This window comes from Pipra filicauda, unplaced genomic scaffold, assembly GCF_003945595.2.
Source record: "Pipra filicauda isolate LSUMZ 115617 unplaced genomic scaffold, ASM394559v2 scaffold449_size645428_pilon, whole genome shotgun sequence".
Classification (NCBI taxonomy): Eukaryota; Metazoa; Chordata; class Aves; order Passeriformes; family Pipridae; genus Pipra; species Pipra filicauda.
This window is the reverse complement of record NW_024104586.1, coordinates 584,088-611,016: the sequence shown is the minus strand read 5'-3', so window position 1 is coordinate 611,016 and position 26,929 is coordinate 584,088. Positions and strand designations below refer to the sequence as shown.

The 26,929-nt window shown below is 53.8% G+C and overlaps 3 protein-coding genes across 5 annotated transcripts in view; 2 read left to right on the top strand and 1 right to left on the bottom strand.

The window, feature by feature from the left end:
- The first annotated feature begins 498 nt into the window (after positions 1–498).
- LOC113982677 (microsomal triglyceride transfer protein-like) lies at positions 499–17,672 on the top strand. Its single transcript, XM_039385900.1, has 19 exons — positions 499–607; positions 1,712–1,893; positions 2,093–2,236; positions 2,732–2,839; positions 3,474–3,590; positions 4,455–4,594; positions 4,674–4,827; positions 5,329–5,486; positions 5,703–5,871; positions 6,322–6,429; positions 6,555–6,767; positions 6,875–7,089; positions 7,714–7,811; positions 8,951–9,072; positions 9,483–9,710; positions 10,021–10,145; positions 10,364–10,534; positions 10,811–10,958; positions 17,628–17,672. The coding sequence occupies exons 1-18, from the start codon at positions 541–543 to the stop codon at positions 10,956–10,958; spliced, it is 2,667 nt and encodes an 888-aa protein (XP_039241834.1). The 5' UTR covers positions 499–540; the 3' UTR covers positions 17,628–17,672.
- LOC113982661 (steroidogenic acute regulatory protein, mitochondrial-like) lies at positions 17,282–20,535 on the top strand. Its single transcript, XM_027711097.1, has 7 exons — positions 17,282–17,381; positions 17,628–17,750; positions 18,473–18,555; positions 18,908–19,066; positions 19,840–20,024; positions 20,231–20,324; positions 20,434–20,535. The coding sequence occupies exons 1-7, from the start codon at positions 17,282–17,284 to the stop codon at positions 20,533–20,535; spliced, it is 846 nt and encodes a 281-aa protein (XP_027566898.1).
- Positions 20,536–21,602: 1,067 nt separating this feature from the next.
- The window catches only part of ADAMTS14 (ADAM metallopeptidase with thrombospondin type 1 motif 14), a 32,396-nt gene continuing 27,069 nt past the window's right edge, over positions 21,603–26,929 (bottom strand). For all 3 annotated transcript variants that reach the window (XM_039385907.1, XM_027711125.2, XM_039385909.1), the window contains 5 exons: positions 26,324–26,456; positions 25,996–26,203; positions 25,375–25,501; positions 24,838–24,945; positions 21,603–24,278 (listed from right to left, as the gene is read on the bottom strand). In XM_039385907.1, coding sequence (XP_039241841.1) covers positions 23,965–24,278; positions 24,838–24,945; positions 25,375–25,501; positions 25,996–26,203; positions 26,324–26,456 — 890 coding nt within the window. In that variant the 3' untranslated portion in view covers positions 21,603–23,964. The remainder of the gene's footprint in view (positions 24,279–24,837; positions 24,946–25,374; positions 25,502–25,995; positions 26,204–26,323; positions 26,457–26,929) is intronic.

The following is a 26,929-nucleotide window of genomic DNA, read 5'->3' as shown; positions in this document are numbered from 1 at the left end:
GGTAACGATGCTCATGGTACAGCCCATCCCAGGCTCTCCCCATTCCCTCCAGCCTGGCCCTTTAAGTAACTTGACCCTCCGGGCTGCAAATCCCAGTCTCGAACTAAAAGGATGGAAAAGCATTTTCCCCCTTCCCCCTGGGTCTTTTTTGCTTTTGAAAGAAACTGTCTCTCCCCCTTTCTCTGTTGGTGGGAAGACATGGATCACCAAGGGACAGAGCAGCTTTCTGAGCACTCCCCTCCCGTATCAAGGCAAACTGGCAATTTCCCCACCCCACACTGCTTCTGGCAGCTCTTTTTTCCAGCTTTCCTCCCCTCCCGCCGGTCTTTGGCAAAGCTCAGCTGATTTCCAAACCCTCCGTGGCTGCTGGGGGTTGGTACAAAGGTTTAATTATTTGCTTTTCCTTGGGTGTGTAAGGCGGGGACAGGGAGAAGGTTGGGCCCCATGGCCTGACACTGCTAATCTTGCCCACTTTTGTTGTATAGTCCCTCTCTCCCCCCCCCTCCCTCCCTGTCTCCCGCCCAGCTCCCAGAGCCCGCCATGAGTCCGCAGGCAGTTTTGGAATGCTTTTGCCTGCTTTGCTTTTCCTTCACGAGAACAGCAAAAGGTAAGAGACTTTGGGCTGATTTGGGTCCAGGGGCAGGATGGGGTTTGGATGCCCAGAGGGATGAGATGCTCATCCCAGGGCGCAAAGAGCCTCCCTGGCTCCACATAATCCAAAATCTCCCCAGACTCCAGCTGGGTAGGCAGGAGTGATTGCCAAACTGCACACAGCCTGAGCATCTCCTGAGGCGGGGATATCTTTGGGATCCTGGAAGTCCTCCCTGGGGGATGAGGAAAACCAGAGAGCTGGAACTGTATAAACTGCACACAATGCAGAACTATAAAAACTCTTCAGCCTGTCTCACTCAGGAAAGCCCCAGGGAATGAGCTGGATTTCCATTGATTCCTGTCTTTTGTTGTTATAACAAAAGCAAACATTTCAGAAGCCCAGCAAGTGCATCAGATTTGCAGGAGAATTTTAAGTCACTTCAGAAAACAGGTTTGACTGGCTTTGTCATGGCAAAGGCAACCCCCCACCTCACACATGCTACAATCATATTTGTATACAAACAAGAGAAGGGACTCCAAATAATTCTAGATAAATAAGTTTAAAGCGGGGAGTTTGGATCTAAAGCTGCCCCATCAACTTCATTTTGCCTTATCATAAAGTCAGTGATTTAATTAAGTTCTCATGGGTAACACATAATATGAAGAATATGGCCTCTCTTCTCCCCTACAAATGTTTTTTGTGCCCCAGTTAATGTTGAACAGGCACTGTGAGATATCCCTCTTGTCTGTGGGCATGCTCAGAAAACTTGACTTTAGCATTAAAGTGTGTCTCTCTGGCACTCTCTGAAAGTCCTCAAGTGCCCAAGCAGAGCTCCCACTCTGGCCATCACTTCTAAGGCAGAACTGGAAGCCTAAGGTGACACCCCAAGAACACCCTAATATCCAAAAGCAGGCACAGACGATTTCCCATGGAAACCTTTCCGTGGGCTATACTTCCACATCAGCATAGAAGTGGCCCTTCTGGAGGCAGTGATGCAGGTCTCAAGCATCCCTACAGGTCTGGGGCCCCTCTAGGATGGGAGTTGCTGGGTGCAGCAAGGGGAGGATTGAGTTTTGTGCCGGCTTCCCTTCAACATCCTTCCCTTGCATCTTTCCGCAGGGGATTTGCAGCCACTTTCTTTCCAGCCCAGGACACTGTATCAGTACCACTACACCCTGGATGTCCAGCTGGACCACATGGCCCCGCCATCCCCTGGGGGAGTCTGGCTGCGGGCTCAGGCGTCGGTCCACGTGCACCGGCTCTGGAGGGACCAAAGCGGGGAAGAGCTGCTCCAGGTGCAGGTGTGCGGGCTGGGAAAGACATCACAGCTGGAATTCTCCTCCTGGGAGCACCCCAGGAGGTGTAGCCCTCTTCCCTTTCTAGCCCAAGTCATCTGGAAAACATCCTCTCTGACAAAATCCATTGCCTGCAGGTAAAACACACACCAGCCTTAGTGTGACACGCTTGGTCACTGCTCTCTGCCATCTTCTGCTGTCATAGATCCGTGACCTGAGAGCCCAGCACAAGCCAGACGAGGAGAGGAGCCAGGATGGCCCTGGAGGTCCCCCTGCAGAGATTGAACTGAGCCAGGAGGCAAAGGCAGAGCTCCAGAAGCCGGTGTTCATCTCCTGGAACAGTGGGAAGGTTAGCTGGACACCTCCCGGGCTTGTCCGTGCCCTCTGCAACGCGCTCCTGCGCACATCCCAAACTTTCCCAGCTATGAAGCCCGTAGGAACTGTTGCTCCACCTCTGATTTAATATCAGAGCAGAAGGAACTGGACAGAGTGCCCAGTGTAGGACTATCTGGTCTCCCATGTGATCCCAGATGGAGCCCCATCCTCCAAAGGGGCTGCAGCATCCCATGTTAAAAGCTCTTCAGTCCTAACCATGGGATACAAGCTCCTTTCTGACCTTCTCCTCTCTGAGGCTTTGGAAGACCAGGATGGGGAGGAAAGGGAAGTTTTGTGGACATGCATCCACAAAGCTCTTGCTATTGAGGGATGCAATCCTCCATGGGAAAACTCTTCAGGTGTTTACAGAGTGCTGCTCAGGTTGCAGGGGAGAGGCCTTTTGGCAGCAGAGAGCCTGCAGGGACCCCAGAGATGTCCCCTCAGCCAGGCACCACCTCTTGCCCCCCAGGTCAAAGCTTTCTACGGGAATGAAGCAGAAAGCAGCCTGATCTCCAACTTGAAGCGAGGCATCCTCAGTCTGCTCCAGCTGCAGCCCCACGCCGGCACCACGGTGGAGGTACGTGCAGAGCTGGGGCCAGATCCTGCCCAAAAACCAGGGACCATGGTGGACCAGGAGAGCTGGCCCTGCAGCACAGCCAGTCCAGGTGCTTCAGCAGAGGAGGCAAAATTCAGGATAAACAGCACAGGCTTTGCTGCTCCAGCTGGGCACTGAGCAAGGATGACTGTTGGAAAGGCAGACGACTTAAAATAATCTCTAGACGATTTTCAGGAATGGGCACACTCACAAAAGAGTAGTTTTTCCCTGGACAGTAGGAATAGTGGAGAAAAAACTCTGCAAGCATTCCTGCCAAGCAGGATTTGCTTTGCCAGCAGCCAGCAAACAGCTAAGAAATCCCTCCCTCCAGAGCTCAGCGAGGCTGGAGTGACCTGTGAACAACGTGGAGTAATCTCAGAACCCAAAATGCAGGCACAAAGATGCTGCTGCTGGTGTCAGCCTGAAATGCAAAGATGGCCAGATGGATTTGGAACTATCCAACACCCCCCAAATTCGGCCCACTTTTCCAGCTTTTTGGTGATTTTTCTATTTATTGGGTTGTCCTTTGTGTCTGTCCTCTACACAGGTTGTTTTACTGAGGGTGATCAAAGCTGGTCACCCTTACCCACCCTGGTCACTCACATTTGTGTTTCAGGAGGATGCCTCTGGGAGCTGCCAAGTCACCTATGCCGTGTCCAACCACTCCATCACCAAGACCAAAGATCTCCTCAGCTGCACAAAACCAAACTCTGGATTCACCTCTGTAAACAAAGCAAGTTCATTACTCTCCCTGTGGTGGGCTCAGGTCGTGTCAAGTACATCAGGGCCACCCCCCAGTTGATGTTTTGTATTCCTCAGACTCATTGGATTGGGAATTAGGTTGACAGGACCAAAGGCCTCTGTTTGTTTTGTTTAAAGCAGTAGCCCATGTTCAGCCCTGACAAAAACAGATTAAATCCCGTAGATCTTCATGCAGTTATAGCTGCCATGATCAAAATTGAAGGGTTTTTTAAAATATATAAACTCTACTGAATTGAATATAAAAACAGACAACACCACAGAGAGCCCAGGGGCCCTGGCAGGGGTCTCAACACCGGACAGTCACAGGGTGATATCATCACCAATGCCATTTGCTGCCTAAAACCACCACTTGCACCTAGTCCAGCTCTTCCCCTTCCCCAAGCCCTGCCACGTGTGGGCCCAGCTGCTCCAACACCATCTCCTGGCGCTCCCGAGGCAGAGGTGAAGCCCAGCAAGTGCGTCGTTCCTTTCGGAAGGAGGAAATCCAGAGAGCTTCCCCAGGGTCACCACGCAGCACGCCGAGGAAGTTGAGCAGTTTCTGGCATCGGCTTGGTGGAAATTGCTGTTGCTTTCCCTTTTGCCTGGGGAGTGTCCTTGCTGATGCTCCCCAGGAATTGGGGGCCATTCCTCTTCCCACACCATGCAGCTGTGTCGGAGCTGACGCTGTTGAATGGGCGTGGAGGAAGAGCAATGCTTTGGGAGGCATTTATTCCCAGTCTGCAGTCTCCAGGAGGAGCATCCCCCGTTCCCTCTGCTGTGGCTGAGCCCAGGTGACACCACTCTGTAATGAAAGTCCATGGTTGCATTTTTTCCTCCTTGCTTTTCCTTTTTCAAGGTTTTTGGAGTTGAGTGGCAGCCCAGCAGCAGAAGCCAGTATGTGGTGAAAGACAACCTCCTCCAGTCGGCCCTGGCCGAGGAAAGCCATGTGCTGGCTCCAGCCCTGAGGTCCAGCTCCAGCATCAAGATCAGTTCGAGGTGAGTGATGACTCCAGCCGTGAGCCACAGAGGGTGTAAATCACAGAGCGCTTCCCAATGGCTTCTTCTCCCTTCACAGGCAGCAGCTCCAGCTACTGTCTCCTCCAATGCCTGGTCCAGCAGAGGTGTCTGGACAAAGCCTTGAGGATGTGCTGGCTGGCACAGAGGGACGGCACCAGCCCCTGGGCATGGCCAGCCTGCCCTTCAGGAGGGTCTGCACCAACTGCCCGTCGGTCAGTGATGCTACTGACCCCCAAAACTCACCACATGCTCTCCCCCCAACCCGGGCGCTTGTAGGATTCGGGGTTAAAACACAGTGGTGCTTTTGGAGGGGCAGGATGTGGCCCCAGGAGCACACACAGCTGGGTTAAACTCATCACAGCTCTGAGGGCAGGAAATATTCCCACTGCAGGTCGGGCTGGAGAGGATAAACAAGGGATTATTTCTGCCGCCCCAAATCCTCCAGGCTTTTCACTTAGGAAATCTGGAATTGCAACAACACGACGCTTACAGTTTCTCCTGCTCTTTTCCTGGAACTCCCCACAAATTGGGGCGTATGGGCTTCAGCACGAGTCCCCAGCAGTGGGGGTGTGAGGCTGCAGTCAATGCCTGCAAGCAGCTGCATGACCCCCATAGGCACTTCCCACTCCTAAATATTTCCCAAGTATAAACATTATCCCATGATAACGGGGGAAAAGAGGCTAAACCCCACCTGACAAGCCTCACCTTTGCAGCTGAGAGCCCACCTGAAGGCTTTTGACAGATGGGGAATCAAAACAGACCCCTCGAAGGTGGCGACTGCCTGGCAGTTCCAGAGGTTCATCCGGATGCTGCGCAGTGCCAAGAAGAGAGATGTTCTGGAGCTGCTGAGGAGAGCTCCTGAGGAGACACGGTGAGACTGCCAGGAGCTTTCTTGCCAAAATTCTCTGCGTGTAGAACCCTGGCATGAAGAGTCATTCCTGGCTGAGACAGCTGGGGTCATTTGGTGCTGCTCCATACCCCATCCCTGCTCCAGGCAGCCACGGTGCCAGTGTACTCTGCTTTTCCTTAATGCCCTGCATGGTTTTTGAGGGTCATGCCACTGATGACCTCCCTCTTCTTGCTCCAGCCCCTTCGTCGTGGAGGCAGCAGTGGCTGCACAGTCAACGGCTTCCTTGGCAGCTCTCTCAGAATTCCTGGATTTCAGCAAGGAGGAGCCCAAGTCCCTCCTGGAGAAGTTTCTCTATGCAGCAGCTTTCTCTCCCCGGCCTTCAGGAGAGCTTCTCCACCTGGTCTTAGTAAGTATGGACATCTCTTTTCCCTCCCTGAGGGTCCTGCATCTGGGATGGATCCATGCCCTGTTTCATGCAGGAGGGAGCAGCAAGCATGTTTTCCTGAAAAAGGAAAGTATGTTTCTGTAGAAATAAATATTCCTGCTTATGGGGTTATTTTATGTGTGTTTAATGGGACACTGGTGATGGGAGCTGATGGTCCTTAGAGGAAAAGCTTTCAGCAGAGAATGCCTCATGTCAGTACATTACACATAATAAAAGCTTAATTAAAACTACTGTGGAAAATCAGTGGTTTATCCAATTAAACGGTGCATGGCCTCCTTCAAGGCAGGTAAGAGCAAGTTTTTCCTTACTTTTGTGATGAACGCTCTGAGATAAGAGGTAAAACATACTCCTCCTCTCTATTTTCCCCCGTTTTTTTCCCCTGCGTAATAATACCCCTTTCCTGATGCCCAGGACAAGCTGGATGGGAAGCAACTGGCCCCTGAGATCTGGGAGACAGGGATAGTTGCCGTGGGCTCTCTGGTGGGCAAGCTGTGCCAGCAGAAGCTGTGTGGGCTGCAGGTGGGTCTCTGCAAACCCTCATGCTTGGCTTTTTCAGGCAGCCCCCAGCTCCAGGCATGCCCAGAATGTCTCCTTCCCCTCACCTCACTCTCCTCCTCTTCTGCCCTCCTGCAAACCCCGAGCAGGAGGTGGAGCGTGGGGTGGAAACCATCCTCAGGGGGCTGAGAAGCGCCGAGGAGGACCCTGAGGTGGTCATTTACCTGCTGGCCCTGGGGAATGCGATGCTCCCTGGAACCATCCCCACCCTCCTGGAGCACGCTGAGGAGGGTCCTGCTGCTGTCACCACCACGGCCATCTCTGCCCTGCGGCGATTCCCCGCTCAGAACATCTCCAACGAGGTAGGAAGCAAAGCTGCCAAGGCTTGGTGTCCTCTTCCCACCCAAAACCAAGCTGTTGGGGTGCTTTTGCACATCACAGCACCGTTTTCATTTCCCTCCTGCATCAGGTGAAACGAGCAATGAGGAGGATCTTCCATGAGAAGAGGAAGAGCTACGAAAAAACCTGTCGCCTGGCTGCTGCAGAAATACTCCTGGATAACCACCCCTCACCCATGGATGTCATCAACATCCTGCTGGCCACCCAGGAGATGGAGACAGAGATGGCAAAACTGCTGCTGCTGAAGGTCCAGAACAGCCTGCGTGCCCACCACCACCCAGCAAGGTGGGCCTGGAGGGGAAGGTTGTGTTTTCTCCCCCTGCTCTACATCACTGTTTTCCTCCTTCTCCCGCACACTCCATCTGTAGTTTTTGACCAGAATGCCTTTAAAATGTGCCACCAACACTTCCTGGGGCTGGCATGGGAGCTGCCTGGGAATTCCTGGAGGAAGAAAAGGGATGCAGATGCCACCCAGCCAGCCAGAACCCAGCATCCTTCCTCGTCCTGCCCGGTGACAGTGGGACCCAGGCTCGTGTTTTCAGCAGAGTCCTTGGAGGCCAAGGCAGCTCTGGCTGCCAGGGCAGTGCACAGTTTGTACCTTGGTGTATCAGGGTGCTCTGCATTAATCTTCCTATCTGCACAAAATCAACCAAGCACTCGCATTTTTCAGGGCTAAACAAAAGCTGCACTATAATGTCTGACTGGTTTATCCTAACAAACCAGAGGAGAGGAGAATTCCAGGGTAGCCCATGTCTGCTCATTTCGGTTTTTTGCTCTGGGCAGTCAGCAGCCAAAAGAAATACCTTGGAAATTTATATTTCCTCCTTTGCACAGCCTTGTGTAACGACCACTGACATTTTCTCTTCCTTCCCTCCCAGTGCTGACATACCCTTTCCCTTTTGCTTCCAGGAAGATAATGAAAGACATCATGGGAGTCCCGCAGATAAATAACTACAACTTCTTCTCGAAAGCTGGCACCTCCTCTTCTTTCTCAGGACCTCTGACAGGTGACAGCACAGAGGACATTGATCCCGTGGTCCCCTCAGAGGGCTAAAGGAGGGGCTGGCAGGGAAAGGCAGCTCCCAGGAAAGGCTTAAACTCTATAGAATGCCCCAAAATCTCTGTGTGAGGTTTCTGAGCACGTCCCCCAACACCAGCTGGCTGCCATCACTGAGATACATACATACCTTCTCTAACACCCCTACAGCAGGAGGGCTAGGCTGTGCCACATACTTTTCCCAAATCCTACTAATTTGAAAGAGGAGCTTCAGCTGGACCTGAAACCAATGGTAAATAGTAGGTGGGAGTTTCTGTGCTTTTCCTAAGTCAAGATATTTCACTCCATTCTTCAGTTCCTTCAAAAAAGCTCTTCAAAAAGGAGAATCCTTATACGGAGATTAAGAAACAAACAAAAAAAAATCAAACTTCAGAGAGACTGCAACAAGCAACAATTGTTAAATGACTGCTTAATTCTTCATCCCTCAGCTCTCATTTCTGTCCCTCTTCAAATTATCTCAGTCTAGCTTTGTGGGGGTTAGTGAGAGTGGAATAGCCAACACCTGGGAAATAAAAAACAACCTTACAATGCTGAATCCTTCAAATATTGCAGGAATGGGAGGAGAAGGTGCAGAGTTTTCCCCTCTGGATCATGTAGTTTTATCAGATATAGAATGACCAACATAGGAGATCCATCCCTACAGTACCAGCTGTACCCTCTATTGAGGAGGCTTACAAATTACCAAGGAGCCACCAGCATCCTGCTTTTAGTGACCTCCCAATTCCTGTCATCATTCTGGAGGAGCTTTTCCAAGAAACCGCCCTGTCCTGCTGAGCACTGATATGGTGACACCGGGTGCAGGGGATGCACTCACCACGATCCCAGCTTTGCACATCCCACCTCCAGCCTCCGTATTTCCACGTCAGCCTTCAGCCCTGCTGCTGCTGCTCTCAGAGCATTTGGGAGTCACCACCATTCAGTGACTCACGTGCAAAGAGAGATCATAGAATCGTGGAATGGTTTGGGTTAGAAGAGACCTTAAAGCTCATCTAGTCCCAACCCCTCTGTCGTGGGCGGGGACACTTTCCACCAGACCAGGTGTGCCAGGTGCTGTCCAGGGATCCTTATGGGCATCTCTCTGCCTTTCAGTCACCCAGGACCTGCTTTCCACCTTCGGGCTGGACCTGCTGTTTTTGGAGGGAGGATTCCTGAGGAAGAGCATCTCTGAGTTCTCGCTGCTCAGCCGCGGCCGGCGGCTCCGCGCGGCTCAGGTGCACTGCTGGGAGAGGGGTGGGGGTGACAGCATCAATCCCGTGGTGCCACTGCCCTGTCTGTGTCCCCTCCTAACCTTCTTAGGGTGCCTGACCTCACCTCTGCACTCAGTGTGCAGAGATCCCCAGAAACAGGTACATTCCTACCCAGATCACCAAAGTGAAGCCGGACACACCCGCTCTGGAGAAAGGAGCCCCCCGCTCCCCCGAAAAACAGAGGATTTGACACTGATACCTCAGGGTGCTCAGGTTGGATGCCTCATCCAACCCACTCCAGGCTGATCTCCTAGTCCAAAGGGCACCTACCCAAGGGTTGGACAAGCATAGCAACTCAAATAGTGCTGTGGGACGCAAAGCACTCTCTAGCTTTGCTCTGTGCCGCTCACACATGTCCCACCTCCGTGTTCTAGGTCACCATTGAAGCACAAGGGATGGAGTCGATGATGGGAGAGAACATCTCGGATGGGGAAGAGGAGCCGGAGCTCATGGCCGGGATGTCTGTCACCTTCTTCGATGTTCAGCTGCGGCCGATCGTCTTCTTCCAGGGGTACACAGACCTAATGGCCAAGGTCCTCTTGAGCAGTGGAGAGCCCACAAGTGTGGTCAAAGGGAACCTCCTGCTGATGGATCATCACCAGGTACTGGATGGGGGGTAAGAAGTGACCTGCCTCCATGCCAAATCCTAGTGAATCCCATAAAGTGAGCCAGTGGTTGTTACTCACCACAGATAAGAGCAAGGTGGCACTGCTGGATGCATCTGGGTAAACAGCAGGATGGATGGATGGCTTTGCCATGGGACATAAGTGGCATGGCTGGAGTTCCTCCCTTGCAGACCCTGCTGCAGGTTCGGGATAAATGGTTCCAGCAGCCACAAGTCACTGCCGGTGTGAGCCACTCACGCAAGGGCAGTGCCCAGTCACAGCAAGCTCTGCCTTCTCCATCTCCCAGGTCATTCCTCTGCAGTCTGGTCTACAAGTGACCATCAAACTCCAGGGTGGGCTGGGACTTGACATTTCAGCCGACATGGACGTGGGCATTTGGGAGCAGGAACTGAAAACCAGCATCAACACGAGGTGAGAGGGTGAGGAACTGCCTGGCTGTGGGGATGGGGGTACCTGGGGTCTCAGCACCCAGCACCAGTGTGGCTTTCCACAGTCCCCAGCTCTTCTCCTGGTGGGGCTGGTTACACTTTTCCATGGCCAGACCTCAAATTATGGTGTTGATGGAGTTGCTTGGTGCCCAGCACAGGGCCGTTGTTCAGTGATCAGGCTCATGTGCTTCTATCCCACAGGGGAAGCCTCTCCATGGATTTCCAGGCAGAACTAGACTCCCCTTTCCTCCAAGCCACCCTGAGGAGCCAGACAGAGGTGGAGACCTCAATCCATTTTGACACCACGCTGAGGTTTTCCAGCAGCCCCGTGCTCATGTGCCTGCAGCTGAGAGAGGAGCAGGTCCCATACAGGTAAGTCCCTGGGTACAGTCAGATACTGTACAAACATCATGATGTGCTTGAGATAAAGGAGGATTTCTTGGGGGAAGGTGGGAATTAATGGCTGTACACTTACTGAGCAGGGTGGGTCGAAATTGGTAGGAACAGGGGAAGGACAGTGCAAGTTCATGACAACATGGGTGGAAGCACCACCCCTAGACCACCAGGAGATGGTGAGTATGCTGGTCTGGAACGAGGTCCACCACCACCACAGCCTCCTGACCATCTTGCTGTTCCCTTGTCCCACAGAGAAATCTTCACGGTTTCCAAGTCTGCTGGGAGCCAGAGCAGCACCACTCGAAAAGGCAGGCGTGGCACCATGCCCGGGAGGGAATTCGCCTTGCACCAAACCAACTCCAAGGTCTGCAACCTCCTGCTGACACTGGAAAAGGAATAGGTGAGTCAGAGCACTACGGGACTGGAGAAGTGCCTTGTCTCTGCCACACACCCCTGTGAACCCAACATGAGCTGCCAAGGGCCCTGCCCAACCCCTCCACAACCACCTCTGAATCAGAAAAATGCTGCAACAAGGACACCAGAAGAGGCCACAAGAGGAAACGCTGCAGGACAGCCAGAGGCACCCCTCGCTCGGGGCTGGAGGAGCCAAACCTGCCCTCACACCCCAAAGGCTGAGATTTCCCCCACCTGGACTCTTCCCCTTCATGGGGAAGGCCTTGCTGGAAGCCGGGCTGATCCTTGTGAAAAACAGGGCCATGATTTCTCACAGCCCAAGAAACCCTCCCACAAACCTACAGCCCCAAATGCCCCATTTTCTCCCCATTTATCAAAGCAGTCAGGAGGGAGCACATCTGCAGCCAGCTGGGAGGAAATTCCCAGTGGAGGGAGTGAATGACCCTCTTTTAACACACAGCTTTTGTGGCTGCCAAATTGTCCAGGAACACGTTAAAAAATATCTCTGGAGGAGGTGTGATGTTTTTCAACTTTTTTTTTAATGCATCCTCAGAGATACTCACCTCAGAATAATTCTCAGGGAGAGAGCCAGAGAAGCAAGACAAAATGTTATATGTCCTTTCTGGCTTAAATGAAGGTGTTTGCATTTATTTGCATGCAAAGGCAACCCAGCTCCCCTCTCACAGCTTGGAGCCATCCTCTTATTCCTGGGGGGAAATTTGCACTCTGTTGCCAGGGATGTGGTTGGTGGCTTCCTGCTCTAGTGTCTGCACCTGAATTTTTCCACGTGTTCTTTCCTTCTAGGATAGGCAGGACTGCAGGAATCATCTGAGGTCATTAAAAACACCTTGACATTAAAACCCATAAGGGCACAAGCATTTTAGTGTTTGCCAAGAGTGGGTTGAAAAGGTGTTTTGAGATTATCAGGACTCCTAGGACGGAGTGAAAACAATGAAAATGGAGAAATTACAGCTCTAACAGGTGGCACACAGAGCTGGATCTGAAGTCAGCCACACTCAGCTGGGCAACCAAATGATTTCAAAGCTGCCAAGGTGTTTTAAAAGTTCTCCAACCTTGGGTATTATTATTTTTTAATGAGTAATTGGTGGTGCAGCCTACCCTATTGGGCAAATACAGATGTGGCTGCCACAGAGGGCAAAAGATCCTGTTTGACTGACATGGTCCCTCCTGGATGTGAGAATCTATCACAGAACAGTTTGGACCAACATTACAAAGCTGTTACTTCAAGTAAACATCCTTCAGGGTGGACATAATTCAACCAAAACTGTGAAAGTTAAATAGTGGGATCACACCTCCATCCCATCATCCCATCCTCTTCCTCCTCCTTATCAAGACCAGCACATACTAGATGTGCCTTCTGCTGGTGCCTGCAGACTCAAAACCCATCAATCCAGAGGTGACTCCTGCCTGCAGCCTCTCATCTTCATTTTTGATCCAAAGTTTACATATTAATGGAGAAGCCTCTGGCCTCTCTTATCTCCTGAACAGCAGTTCCCCTTCTCTTTTAATCGAGGCAGCAGATGGAGATAAGATTCCCTCCACCCTGCATGGTGGAAGGCAGCGTTCCAGCAACAGAGATACAGCAGCTTCCCTTTTCTGCTGATATTTGGGCTCTTTTGGCGACCATTTATGAAAATCACAATTAGCTTCGAGTAAATATTGTTCTTCTGCTTTGCACTCTGCTCTCCAGCTGGATTGTTATCAGCCACCACCACCCAACACCTCTCCAGCACTGGAGGGAGGCTCATGAAGAAAAAGCAGTATTTCTTCATTCCTCCCTGATAATAATGTGCATTTGAAATATTTTTAGCCCTTTTCTGTGTGTTATAATGTCTTTTTTAGGAAAAAAAGAGACACATTGAGTATATTCTTTGAATTATGAGCCTGACAATGTAGCACTGAGTCTCCTGGTTTAGGGGGAAGAAAATTGTTTGGGTTTCCATCTGGGGACACTAATTACCAGTGCTTTGGTTATGTAGGGAAATAAATGCCATGTGCTTTTATATTTTCTCTGTTTGACACTTATAACTTCCCTGGACACACAGATGGGAAAAAGAGAGAAGCACTTCTGGCAGGAACAGCATGGCCAAAGCTCTCCAGGGACTGTCTAGGTCTGTATTTAAGGTGCCCCAGAGATGTGGCTAAATGCCCCATCAGGGCTCCAGAACAGGGGTGTGAGGGCCAGCTCTGCTCCTAGAACCCCCCAGAGCACCCTCAGAGATGACAACAACCGTGCAAGAGGGGTTCCCATGGGGCCAAAGACCCTGCCTTACCTCTCCTGCCAACTTCTGCAGAGGTATTGGAGGCCATCCAAGACTTTTGCTTAAAATCAGGGCTTCCCCTGCACCAAGGCTCTGCTGATTACAGGGCAGTCTCTCAGAGCTGGCCTCAAGGACACAGAGAGGGGATTTGCCCTCGGGTCTGAACAGGGGGATCCCTGTGTGCCCGTGGGAGGGGGGAGCTGTATCACCCTTGTTGCCCTGCTCAGCTTTGCAGCTCTGATAGCAGCTCGGAGTCCCACTGGCTCCCCAGCCTCACCCTTTCACCAGGAGCAGCCTGTAATTTCCCACTCCTCCAGTCTCAGGGCAGGATTTGGGCTGGCTCAGCTGTGTTTTACACCCCCATGAGATGCTACAACCCCTCCTGGCAGGCACTACCCTTATGACCCCTGCACAGTCCCTATCCAAACTCACTGCTCTCCCAGCTGTTTGGGGGGGACCATTCAGACCCCAAACCTCTCAGCCTTGGTGTTTGCTCCTCACACAAAGCCAAGAAGCACCCTCTTGCCATTTGGGACCTTTTCCATTGTTCTCTTTCTCCTTCTCTAAAGGAGATTCAGAGAGGCAGATTTGTCATTCAGCTGAGATTTACCCTAATTTTTGAACTTCTAGTCTTATCCTGCCAGAGGGACCAGGTCCTATAGCTGGGATTGGAGTTGAGAATGTGTTTCCAGATCCCATGGAAATGGTGATGATGTTTCAATAGAGATTTTACCAGTTTGCACTGCTGCTGGAAGCTTTGCTCTCCTGCTGAGCCACCAAACCCCTCAGGTTTTCCAGGCCCCTTCCCAAGATTTTTTTCCCCAGTCCTGGGTGGATGCTCAAACAGCAAAGGCAGTGAAGGAACATGGGCCTTTTAGTGAAGTCACTCATTTCTTTGGCAATGGCTCCAAACCCTCCTAGAAGGGACCTTTCAGACTCGGTCACCCAGCACAGGCAGTATTGTGCCCATGGAGGTGGAGTGGAGCCACCTCAGTCTAAGTGGGCAGAAAGGGACCTGGACATGTCCCCAAGTGCCAGATCTACACATCTTTTATCCTCCCAGGGATGGTGACTCCACTGCTGCCCTGGGCAGCCTATGCCAGTGCCTGACAGCCCTTTCCAGGAAGAAATTTTTCCTCACGTCCAGTCTAAACGTCCCCTGGCTGTTTCCTCTCATCCTGTGACTTGTTCCCCGCGAGCAGATCCCGACCCCCATCTGACTCCACCATCCTGTCGGGAAGTTGTAGGGGGTACGAAAATCCCCCCCCCCCCCCCCCCCCGAGCCTCCTTTTCTCCAGGATAGCCACCCCATCTCCCTCAGCCTCCCAACGGTCCTTTCATCCACGAGCAGAGGAAAGGGATATACAGGGAGGGGTGGGGTGCCAGATCTGATTCCTGCTGGAGATCCCCCAGGACAGCCGCTACCCGGCTCCGAGGGACCCTGCAAGGGGCGAGAGGCAGAGCAGCCCAGAGCCAGGAGCTGGAGCAGGGCTCCTGCCGCCTCTCCAGGAGTGGCTTCGCACGTGGAGCTGCAGATCAGCAGTGACCTCCAGTGGCTGCAGCCAAATCTCATAGAGATGTCAGGACAAAGCCCCTCCACTCCGGCCCCGCAGGGGTGTCCCGCAATCGGCACGCAGAGGGACCTTTGTGATGGATCAGGGCTGACCCCTGGCAGCCCTGTACCGCCCTGAGCTGGGTTCTGGGTGGCAATGCCACCCTCTCCTGGCCTCCAGGCTTGCCATCACAGACGATTTCCCATATTTTCTTTTCCCCCGCGAGCCACACCATTCCCAGGACACCTCGTACAGCCCTCAGGAGAGCACATGGACACCACTCACCAAACAGGGCGATAAAACATTATCTGCCTGTCTATCCCAGCTGGCTCCAGAGACAAAACTAACACGAGAAAGTGTGCACAAAATTGAGGGGAACGTGTGTGAGAGCACAGACCGTGGGCAGGGAGCAGCTCTCCCTGGGAGCCGAGTCTAAAGCGCTGGGGCAGAACTCTGATCAGCCACTGCTCTCTCCTTCCTCGGCAGCTTGCAATAAAAAGATTGTATTTCCTCACTGCTGGGCCCCAGTGACTTGCCAAGCTCCGTGAAAAATTAAAAGAAAAAGTGGTTTGGAACTCACCAAAGCAGTGGTGTGAATCCCAGCGCCGAACTGTGGCAACAGCAAACCTCACGTAGAGCTGCAGTTGCATATCCCAAGCCTCTGCTGCAGAGCTTGCAGCTGCCCTGGGCCATGCACATCACGCCAACAAACCTGCAAGGCTTCCCTGAAAGCCTGGGACATGCACAGGGACACTTATCTGGGAGTCACAGCCCCCTGGAGTCACGCTGGAGCAGACTGTGGGTAAGCAGTGGAGCATCCATGGAGCAGCAACCGGCAGGGTTGCTGTTATAACCTGCCCAGCCATCAGGGACGGAGGGAAAAAGCTGTGAAGCTGCAGTGGGACACAGCTGGGCAAAGCACAGCAGCTGTGCCATGAGGTTATCCCTGCAGGAAAAGCTGGGGGGGGGAAAGCTCAGGGCCGGGGCTAATGAGTCAGGCAGGGAGCCTGGGAACTGGCTGAGCCGAGCTAACAAGTCTCCAGGGCTGGGATAAAACCCTCTGGCACATCAGGTCCAAAACCCATGGGAAAAAAGCTGATCTTTTCCTAGAAATTTGTTCTACCCACTCCATCTTGGCCAAGAATGCGAGTATTTTCCTTTCTATAGGGAAACAGTGTTTGAAGAGACAGCCAGAGTCCCAATTCTGTGTGGGACAAGGGTACAAAGGGTGACACGGGGACAAACACCTGCTCTGGCCCATCTCATAGAATCAAAGAATCACAGAATGGTTTGGTTCAAAAGGGACCTTTATGCTCACCTCATTCCACCCTCCTGCCATGGCCAGGACACCCTCCACCACACCAGCTTGTTTCAAACCCTGTCCAACCTGGCCTGGCAAGAAACCCACTGACCCCAACCACACCAGTTGCAACCCTTGAGGTCTTTCCTATCCCTTTAAAAGCTGAAAAGCCTTCTCTGCCCAAATATTTTGGCTGTTGCAGCCTCACAGATGGAAGGTGCAGTGAGCCCTAGGTCTGCTATGTGAAAGGGAAGCATCCAACCACTTGGCAACAGACAGGTGGAAGAGCTTTTCCGTGGCAAAAATCAAAGCACTTGAAAATGTGGAGTTTAATATTATGTACTTTGCTCTTGACGTTGACACATGGTTAATTAAGATGTGGTGTGCAGTCACTGTAGCAAGTCAGAAAAGCTATACACAACTGAAATTATTACACACTGGATGACTTTTATGATTTGCAATTTGCAATCATTTATAAAAACAAGTGTTTAACAATGAAATTGTTAAACAAGTGCTGCAAAGATCCAGAGGAATCCAGTGTGGTTGTATTTTAAGGAGTGACATGGTTGGGTTTGGGTTTAACCTTTTAAGAGGGGCCATTAAAAACACAAGGGGAAGGACTGAGGAACTTCCTGCCAAAAGATGTAGTGATCCCACCATCACTGTGAGCACCCGAGGCCTGCAGGAGACATTTAGAAGGGAGTGAAGTAGGGAAGAGGAAAATAAAGCACTGTTCGAGGGATTGCAGCAGCATCAATCACCACCACCACATCTATGAAGTTTTCGTAGGAAGCACCCATTTTCCATGAGCATGGCTTTACAGCAGCTTCCACGCTCCCTGAGAGCAAAGCCACGTTGCTGTCATCTCCTAACCCATCCCTCCCTCCCTGTAAGTGCCACCAGTTTGCCTTTGCCCCCACAGTCCTCAATAAAGTGGCACTGGGGACCACTCAAGTGTCCCCTCTTGGCCACGCCCTGGAGTTCATTCATAGCTGCCTGCAAAGGGCAGGAAGAAAGGCAGGGAGTGCACATCCAGAGAGCAGTCTGGCTGCTCCCTCCGGCCCCTCCTCTCGCCTGCCTTGTCCTTGAGCGCTCCTTGTTCCCAGCTGCTGTCTGGCAGCGTGCTCCTATCATCAGGTGCCGTCCTTCGGGCGGGCTATAAAGGCACGGCGGGATGCAGCGCGTTCCCGGAGGTCTCCCTGCTCCTGCCATGCTGCAAGCCACCGTCAAGCTGTGCTGTGGCATCGCCCACGATCCCCTCCGCCGCCTGCCCGGTAAGCCCCGCTCACCTCCCCTCCAAGCTCAGGAAAAACAGGCAGGACAGAGGGGCCTAAAGGACATGTCAAGTCTGCATCGGATGGGTGTCTCCTTAGGAATGTCACATCTATGGTCCCCCTGTGTTGTATCATGCACGGGGTATTGGGCCCAGGGCAGATGACCTCCCAGCAGGGCTGTGGGGCACCATGGAATCATCCCTGCCCGCTCTGTGCTCACCAAAGCCCACCCGCCTCTCCCCTTAGGCTTGAAGGCAGCAGCTGTTGCAGCAGTACAGAAGGACATCAGAGGGCTGGTGGCAAGAGGATCCCATCGCCTGCCTTCCAAAATTCCTCATTATCTTCAGAAGCTGATGGGGAAGGACACAGGTAAGCTCAGCCCGGGCCTGTGGGTCCCACCTTTCCTAGCCTTGCTCACAGCCTCCTTGCAGCACATGATGGAGGGATGTGCATTAAAATGCAACCCCTCCCGCAAAATTGGACCCGTGTTTTGGGGGACAAAGTGTCTTCTCACTGCTGGGCTGGTCTCCAGCTCTCTGCTGGCTTAACAGCATTCCCTGTGCTGATGGCAAGCTGGGTTAGTGGGAGAGCCTGAGGTTGTGGGAAGGTAAATAGCATTTGCTCACTGTAGAGGCAGCCAAAGCTTTTAGCAGAGGTCACAGGCACTTACCCGTGTTTTGCTGCACTCCTGCTGTGTCCCTAGTTCCACCACTTACCTAAAGACTTGAAAATTGGCAGATTTATCTGCTTTTTTCAAAGTGTGGCTCGGTCCAAAGGCTGCCTGTGTGATGTTAGTAATACCCAAGCAAAGCGTAATTTGTACCACGGTGTTACTGGGAATTGCTTTGGAAAGCAATTTCAAAGAGCTTTCCAAGCAGTCAGCACAGACACAGCAGATGGAAGCCAGCAAGGTTTTCTGGACCAAGCCATACCTCTGCCCAGCAGGGGACCAGTTGCATGGGAAGATCCAAGATTTTGGGTAAGCAAGCCTCTCCTGCTCCAGCTCCTTTGTACTTCTGTACCCACAGCCATGTCCACAGGCAAAGCGGGGCTGGGAGGGTGTTTCACATTGCTCTGCCTTCCTCCTGCAGCTCCCTGCCCCGAGCCCACCAGAGGTGTCAGCCCCAGCCAGTCCTCCAGCGTGGACCTCTCCTACATCCGCCAGGGAGAAAGGGCCCTGCAGCGAGCACTGAGCATCCTGCAGCAGCACACCAGCTAGCAGGCAGAGCCCGTGCTGGTAAACCCTCACCACCTCCGTCCTTGGCTGCTTCGTGCCAGAAAAGCTCTCAAGGGGAGAAATTAGTCCAGGGAGGGAGGATCTGCTTCGCAGAATCACAGAACGATTTGGGTTGCAAGGCACCTTAAAGACCACCCAGTTCCAAGCCCCTGCCATGGGCAGGGACACCTTCCACTAGACCAGGCTGCTCCCAGCCCTGTCCAACCTGGCCTTGAGCACTTCCAGGGCTATAGTGGCATGGTTCAGATGTGCCACTTTTGGGGTTGACTGGGGCTCTCTGCTCCCCCAGGACACCAGTGCCGCCGTGTCCAGCGCTGCCCTCCCCGGGCTCGGCAGGGTGTTTCGGGCAGAGGTGGTCCTGGCCCTGCCGGTGGCACAGCTGCACCAGGAGCTGTTTGAGAGGATGGAGCAGATGCCCCAGTGGAACCCGAACCTCAGCCAGGTGAAGGTAAGGTGGGGCAAGATGCCATCATGGGCAGATGGTCCAAAAATTTCCATTACCAGGGTTGCCAGCACCCAAAACCCCCCATATTTAAGGGCAGTTTTAATATTGCTGGAGGTTTAAAGCTAATTCCTCACTCCTGCAAGAGCAGGATATCACCCCAGGGAGAGGAGATGCGCTTTGCTGGCACGGCATTGTAAATGTGTCATTTCCCAGCTCTCTATTCCTCATGGTGCCAGTTCACAGAGGTTTTTCCATATCAGGGAATCTGACATTACTCAGACTCTACTGTCAGAGGAATCAGATAGCTCAAAAAAAAGAGGCAAAATCAAATATACTCACGCTGTAGGAAGCTTGTGTTGTCCTGGGCTTCTTTCTCAGTTCCCAAATTACAGCATATCCCTAAGGAAGCTGCCAGCCCCAGAAAGTCTCCCCTTGCTCACCCAGGCTGGTTCAGATGCTCCCCAGCCTCTGCTTATTTATTGCTACCACTTACCTGTGCCTTCTGGAAAAGAAACAGCATCAAGAAGCTCCCATCACAGATTAAACAATAAAAAAAAACCAAAAAGCTCCAAAATCATCCCTTTTCCCTCTTGGAGACCGGAATTTAATTATTACCAGGTGCCAGCCCCAAAAACCTCTTCTTGCTGCTGCTTCTGCCCACGCCGCTGTCCCCACAGTGGCTTAGGGGGAGGAGTGAGGGGGTGTCAGAAATGTCCCCGGAGGGGCAGCCACAGGGAGCCTAATCCTAATTCCTGGCATGTCCCTTGCTCCGGCAGGTGCTGCGGCGCGTCGGGACGGACACGCTGGTGACACACGAAGTCACCACTCCCAGCCCGGGCAACCTGGTGGGGCGGCGGGACCTGGTCAGCGTGCGGCACCGCGGGAGGAGGGGCGCGGCCACCTACCTGGTGGGCACTGCCACCCGCGCCGAGCCGCTGCCCCCGCAGGAAGGCTGCATCAGGTAAGGTAGCCCCCCTTTCCCCCCAAAAGGACCGTCACGGGGTATCGTGTCTCTGCAGGGGGGGGTCACCGCTGCAGCCCTGAACGTGGGCACCGAGCACGGCAAGGCAGGCACGCCAAGGGCTGCGCCCCCGCTGGGTTTGCTCTGGGACCTCCGTGCCCCCGTGTGCCCCCCGGGGGGGACCCTCACCGCCTGCTCCCCTGCAGGGCCGAGTCCCGGCTCAGCTGCATCGTCCTGCAGCCACTGGCGGGGGACCCCGGCCGGACCCGCCTCACCTGGCTCCTGAGCATGGACCTGAAGGCAAGTGCCACCTGGGCAGGGACAGCGAGGGGTGCACACTCCGCTGTGCAGAGCCTCCTCCTCCCTTTGGCCGGCAGGACCAACCTTGGGGGGGGTTTCTCTCCCACAGGGCTGGATCCCCACAGCCGTGCTTCACCGTGTCCTGCCACAGTCCCAAGCCGACTTCCTCGAGCACCTCCACCGGCACCTCTCTGCCACCGCGGGGCCCTGAGCTGCGGGGAGACGGCTCTGCCCGGGCAGGAGCCAAGTGGCCAGAGCTGGAGACTCATTCCTGGTTCAAAGCAAGGCTGGATGGGGCTCAGAGCAACCTGGTCTAGTGGAAGGGAGTTGGAACAAGATGATCTTTAAGGTCCCTTCCAACCCAAACCATTCCATGATTCTCCACTCATTCATTGCCAGTGATGGGGTGAGACAGTGCACCCACCACGCAACCCTGGGCACACAGAACACATTCTCTTCTCCCAGCACCGTGCTTCTGCTTCAAGGATGGAGTGGAGCATCCAAAAGATGGGAAAACCAAGGCTGCACTAAGCCTTGCACGAGGAGTTACCTAAAAACCCCGGCAAAAGCAGCTGGTGTTCAGCATCATATAGGAGCAGCTTTTTGGCCTGAACTAGCAACACATCAATATTTATTTTTGCAGTGGCCAAACCACCTATTCATGTGTGTGTATATGTATATACATAGAGGTTTTTCCCCTGCTCAAAACAGCAATGTGAAATTCTGGCTGACAAAGAGGAGTGGCTGGGTTGAAATAACGTAAAATAAATCCATTTCAATAACCATTTGTATTTCCCCCTTCACACACCCACCCCACAAATAAATTAGCAGCAAGACATCTTTATGTGGATTTCTTTTTCTTTTTTTACATTATGTTAGAGTTCCAAAAAGAAAAAAAAAAACAACAAAATTAATAAATATTAAAAGTTAAAAAGCTCTGAATCTCATATGTACAAAATTTTATACATCGTGGTAACACTGGACAAGGGTTATATCACAGGAATGACACGATGGCTCTGCCAGGCCCAGGAGGATGAAGGGGACTAGGGGACTAGAGTCATCCTCTCCTCCTGGAGACAGGATCAAATCCCTGTGTAGCCAGAGCTACCCAAGCTCAGCCTGCCCTCAGCTGGAATAAATTCCCCATCCCTGGAAGTGTCCAAGGCCAGGTTGGACAGGGCTTGGAGCAACCTGGGACAGTGGAAGGTGTCCCTGCCCATGGCAGGGGGTGGAACAAGATGAGCTTTAAGGTCCCTTCCAACCCCAACCATTCCAGGATTCCATGAAACACCCAGTGCTGGGTGCCAGCCCTGCAGCATCACCACCCCAGAGCAGTGTGTGTGGGGGGGAATTATCACACCCTGCTTTGAATCTCCCCCACCTCTCAGCTTGAGGTCAGGGTTAGCACCTGCAGCGCAGCCCCCCTTGCCTAAATTCCCCCAGGGGACCCCAGCTGTGGGGTGTGAGGGGCCCCTGCTCCGAGGTACAGCAAGGAACCACTGCAAATATTCCTAATGCAATAAAGCACCAATGCCCAGGCCAGCACTGAAGAGGGGGGAGGCTGGGGGTGCAGCTGGGAATCTGGGAGGAAGAACATCACAGCCCATTTTTGAGGGGGAAGGGGGTCTTTTTCTTATGCTCCTTGGACAGTAAACGAAGCATTATCTTTGGCACAATAAATAAATGCTGGCACTCCCGTGGAGGGCAGTGGAGAGGCTGGCAAGGGGCACGGCAATCTGAGGGATGAATCCCGCCCCGGCACACCCACAGCATCTCGTGGGTCCTGTGGGTGCCAATACCTGCACGACTTGGATCTGGGCACCCCACAGGCACCCTCCACGTGCCCACTCCCACAAGGTGTGCCAGTTGCTTGGCTCAGACAGATGGGGGGCTTTTTTTTCCTATCTTTTGGGATGCCCACCTAATGCCAAAGGGCAGCACCCGGGAGCAGGGGACCTGCAGCCTCAGGTGCTTTGAGAGTAGTTAGATAAATGTGTGTCCAGCCGTGACTTGGCAGCGATCTGGGGGCAGTAGGGTGAACAAGCCACCCTCTTCACATCTCTTCAGCCCTTTTTATGCTGCTGGGAAGCTGTGAGGGAGTGTGGCAGTGTCCAGCTAGGAATACAGAGGGGTCTCCATCCATTTCAGCCAAAGCAGGTATCTCAACCCCTCCCCTGCTGCAATCCAAGCCAGACCAGAAAAGTCACCCCAGGCCACTTTACCAGCAAGCCCCAGACACCTGAAGAGCTTACAGACACTGTCCCTAGGGATGCCCATCCTGCTCCTTGGATACCAGGGAAGCAGCACCAACAGGGCCAGCGGACGCACCCACACCACACACGTGCTGCCAACATGTTCTCCTCTTTGCAATGCCAAACTGGTCTATCTGCCAAGCCTTGCCTTCCCCAGACTCCATCTCTGTGCCCAAGTCCTCCTCCCTAGGGCAGCGCTCACCACCATGGATACCCACCTTCCCCTGCCACTGCACCTGGGGGTGCCCAACGCCCTCAGCTGGGAGGCTGCACAGCCATAAACACCAAAACCAGGGCAGCCCCCTCAGGGACACCATTCTGGGGAGGTTTTAAGGACTGTAACTCCTCCAGGCAGACCCTGTCCCCAGAGCTGGCCTGACACCTGGCAAGGTGTGCCCAGTCTGAGGCTCCTAAAGTGCTGTGCATACCTTTAGTACTTGGCACAATAATTTTTAATGGCATTAATCACCCCCCTTCCACTCCTTCCCACACAACAAAAGATGCAGATGAATCTTCCTCCCTCCTCTCTTTGTAACTGCCCCTAAAATCCACTTCCTGCTTCCCAGTCACCTCCATTTCCCTCCAGCAGGTGTTGATGCTCCACAGGCACTGGGTACAAGGTGCAGGGATGAGGCTGGTTGTCCTGGGGAGGCTGGGAATCCGTATCAGCTCAAGGCTGGCCAAGGGCAGTATTGGCTAAAAAAGTCACTCCCAAGTGACAGGCATTTTTTACATCAATTTTTGGTCTTTGACCTGGTTCTTATTGCTCACATTGGAATTTCCTGGACCATTTCCTGCCTCCAGGACAGAAGCTGCTCTATGTTTTTCACGCTCCTCTCCCAGACAGGTTTCGAAAACTCTCTACCCCAACAGGGACAGCCCAGAGCAGCATTTGGGGATTTTCCCACAATTCCCCCTCCCCTCACCACCTCCCTCCAGTTCCTTGCCCCCTCAGATTCCCAGGATCCTCCCACTGCTACCCCTAAGCTCTGGGGCTGAGCTGCCAAGCCAGGACCCTCCTCTCCTGTGTTGCTGCTTGGAGTAGGGAAAGGAAAAAGCAATATTAAAGCCACTCTCTTCCCAAATCTTTTTAGCACCTTGGGAGGAAGCAGCCTGTCTACCCACAGTGTTTTTTTGCTCCTTTTCACCTTTTTTTTCCATGGTGCTGTCAGAAAAACGCCACAGTCGGGAGGGCAAGGGGGATCACAAGAAATAAGTGGTTTTCCTGGGAATTTCTGGGTGTGGAGCCAGGTCATTTCCAAACCTGGCAGTGCCACCCACGAAAACCATCAGTAGAAGTGGGGGGAGAGAGGAAAAAGAAGGGGGAAAAGGGAGGGAAGGAGGGAGAAAGGCTCCCCCTGCCCCGCGGTGAGGTGGCCCCGAGCGGGTTACCTGGCTGCCTGGCCCCTGCTCGGCTCGCTCGGGCCCGGCAGCCCCCCAGGAAAAGCACCACTGCTGGATATCCCAGGTGTTGGAGTGGGGTCCCCACCCGGTGTGGGGTATGGGGAGAGTGCCGGAGCGGGGCTGGGAGCGGTGATTCCCGAGGGAGCGCTGGGGCCAGTGACGGGGGTTGAGCTGGTGGTGGAGGAGGCTTTCTTGCCACAGGATTCACAGCAGAGTTTGTTGTATCCAGGGATGGAGCAGTAGCGAGCCAGAACCTCCATCTGGCAGAAGATGGACTTGTCCCCGAGGCAAGGCTCCCCTGGAGAGGGACAGCAGCGTCAGCACAAGATAAATCCCACTCTTGAACCTTTGCAACAGCCCCAAAGGCAACGAGGTGCCCTTTCAGGGTGCTGCCTATCCACAAAGCAAGGGAGGAAGAGGGACTCGGAAAACGAAGCCAAAGCACTCAAGGATTCTGTGCACGGAGGAAAAAAAGAGAGAAGAAGGGATGCTCCAAACCAGCATTCTACATCGGAGCGGGATGCGCCTCACCCCAGTTAGGAAAGACTCTTGCTCAGAGCAAGGGGCAAAAGCTAGAAAAAGCAAAAAAAATTCCAAGATAAAGAGGACATAAAATCTGGGAGGCAAAAGGAATGCAACACAGAAACTGCAAGAGCCTGGGCTCCACGAGATGGCAACCGAGCTGCAGGCTTTGGAGCAGAGGCACCAGGGATGCAGCAGCCGAGGGTGAAACTCCCCAGAAGCACTGCTGGATGTGTCCCCACTCCCAGCTGCCTGCATTTCCCACAGGGAGGTGGAGATGGCCTCGGGAGGGTTAGCGCAGGAAGCATTGCCCTCACACAAGCAGGGACACTTACTAGAGGAGATCTTGCTAACGGGGTTTTTGGCTCCATCCTGGGGCACCCGCTGGCCTTTGGTGGGGCTGTGGTCACCGGCGTCGCTGGCGGTGATGCCAGAGAGCTTCCCTGCTGAGAGAGCACCACGATGCCCAGAGGCCACAGGAGGCTGGGGGCACTCAAAATAGCTCGGGAGGGTGTTTTGGTGAGGGATTTGCTTTGTTTTAAGGGATTTCCTTAGCGATGAAGTCCCTTAGGGAACACCCGGTTGGCCCAGCACCTCAGCCACCCAAAAACTGCCCAGGGTGCCCATCTCAGCTCATCACACCCTCCAACTGCCAGAAAACCCCAAACCAGACAATATCAGGGTGAAGAACTAAAAAGGGAAATATTCTGGCTGGTGTTTAATCCGTTCTCTGCCAGCAGCTGATGTTCAACCTGACCTTCTCTGCTGGCACCTCCTGAAGCCACAATGGGCTGGAGACGTGCCTGAAGGTTGATCCCCACCAGCGTGTGCCCCATCCCAGTGCCACCTCCAGCTCCCTCCCCTCCTCTCACCTGGGCAGAGGGCCACGTGGCAGCCCTGGATGGCCTCTGGCTTGTCTCCCTCGCAGCGCCCGCCGCTCTCGCTGCCCTTGCACACCACCTGCCGCTGCTGGACACCCTCCCCGCAGGTCGCCGAGCACTGCGCCCAGACAGACGGACAGACAGTCAGTGACGGGGTGGGGGGAAGCCCTCACACCCCGACAGCACCCAGAGGGGCATCTGAAGTATGTGCAGCTACGACTGCTCGGGTGGATATTGCTTTCTAATACGGGGTTTCCCTCCCTGTCTCCAGCAAACCCCCACACTCTCCGCCGGGGTGCACAGAGTGTTCTCCCCTCTCTAATTTGGAGTGAACCAGTGAAAAACATCGCTGGCTCTTGTGCCCTTATCTCCATCTCTGGAAGTGTCCAAGGCCAGGACGGACAGGGCTTGGAGCAACCTGCTCTAAAAGAAGGTGTCCCTGCCCACAGCAGGGGGGTTGGACTAGATAATCTTTAAAGCTCTTTTTCAACCCAAATCATTCTAGGATTCTACTCCTGACCCCTATCAGCACCTGTCCTTCACATTCGGCTCCCATATCCCTTCTCCCAGGCACTTCCCACCACCTCCATCATCCCCCCCAGCCCGGCTCACCTCGGACCAGGCTCCCGTCCTCCACTGCGCGGGGCAGGGCAGGCGGGCGCAGGGCCGGCGGGTCTCGGGGCGCTGCCCGGGGCAGTACTTGGTGTGCAGGGTGCGGTTGGTGCCGTCCTGCAGGCGCTGCACACACTGCACCGCCCGCGCCTGCACCCCCAGCTTCCCGCAGGAGCGGCTGCAGGCACCCCACTCCTCGGCCACCCAGCTGCCAGGGCGGGAAGACGGACAGGGAGGAGGCGTCAGAGACTCGGCTCGTGCTGGGAACGCTCCCAGTGCAGCCCCGAAGAGAGATGGGAGCACCTCGGGCTGGGCGGGGAGGACTTACGTGGGCTGGGAGCACTCCTGGAGGTTACAGCGCCGCCGGATCGGCTTCGGCTTCTTGCCGTTGTCACAGAAGTTCCTGTGCACCATCCGGTTGTCGCTTTTCCGACGGCAGCCGTACTTGGTGTACTGGATGCCTGGGGGGTGGCAGAGTGTGGGCAGCGAGGTGACGGGTGTGGGGTTCACACTGGGTCCCCACCAGGTCCCTCTCCTGCATTCTGCAGGAACGAGGGCTCTCAGATGTCACTGCTGGGGTGTGACCCGAGCGGTGCATCACCCAGGCTTGCAGAGGATGCTCACGTGGATGCTGGACCCCCCCCCAGACTCAAGCTGCCACCGGGTGCAGGTGTCCCTGCTCATTGCAGGGGGGTTGGACTAGATGACCTTTAAAGGTTCCATCCAACCCAAAACATACTGTAATTCTATAACATCTTGCCCGTTATTTGAGGATCAGATCCCACTGGCCATGTGGAAGCAAGGCTTTCATCAGCAAACCCCACAACACCAGTGTATGGGTACACATGCTTCTTCCCAGAGGGAAAAACCCAGCAATAATCCTGCCAGGAGCCCCTGTGTGCTACCTGCTGCACCTCTCAGCACTTCCTGGTGT

What these genes read in the sequence shown, in the direction of transcription:
- LOC113982677 (XM_039385900.1), top strand. Translation starts at nt 541, where the DNA reads ATGAGTCCGCAGGCAGTTTTGGAATGCTTTTGCCTGCTTTGCTTTTCC. An exon ending in ACGCCGGCACCACGGTGGAG is followed by an intron (nt 2,840 to 3,473) that starts GTACGTGCAGAG and finishes TTTGTGTTTCAG; the next exon opens with GAGGATGCCTCTGGGAGCTG. An exon ending in GAGGAGCAGGTCCCATACAG is followed by an intron (nt 10,535 to 10,810) that starts GTAAGTCCCTGG and finishes CTTGTCCCACAG; the next exon opens with AGAAATCTTCACGGTTTCCA.
- LOC113982661 (XM_027711097.1), top strand. Translation starts at nt 17,282, where the DNA reads ATGCAGCGCGTTCCCGGAGGTCTCCCTGCTCCTGCCATGCTGCAAGCC. An exon ending in CGAACCTCAGCCAGGTGAAG is followed by an intron (nt 19,067 to 19,839) that starts GTAAGGTGGGGC and finishes TTGCTCCGGCAG; the next exon opens with GTGCTGCGGCGCGTCGGGAC. An exon ending in CCGCAGGAAGGCTGCATCAG is followed by an intron (nt 20,025 to 20,230) that starts GTAAGGTAGCCC and finishes GCTCCCCTGCAG; the next exon opens with GGCCGAGTCCCGGCTCAGCT.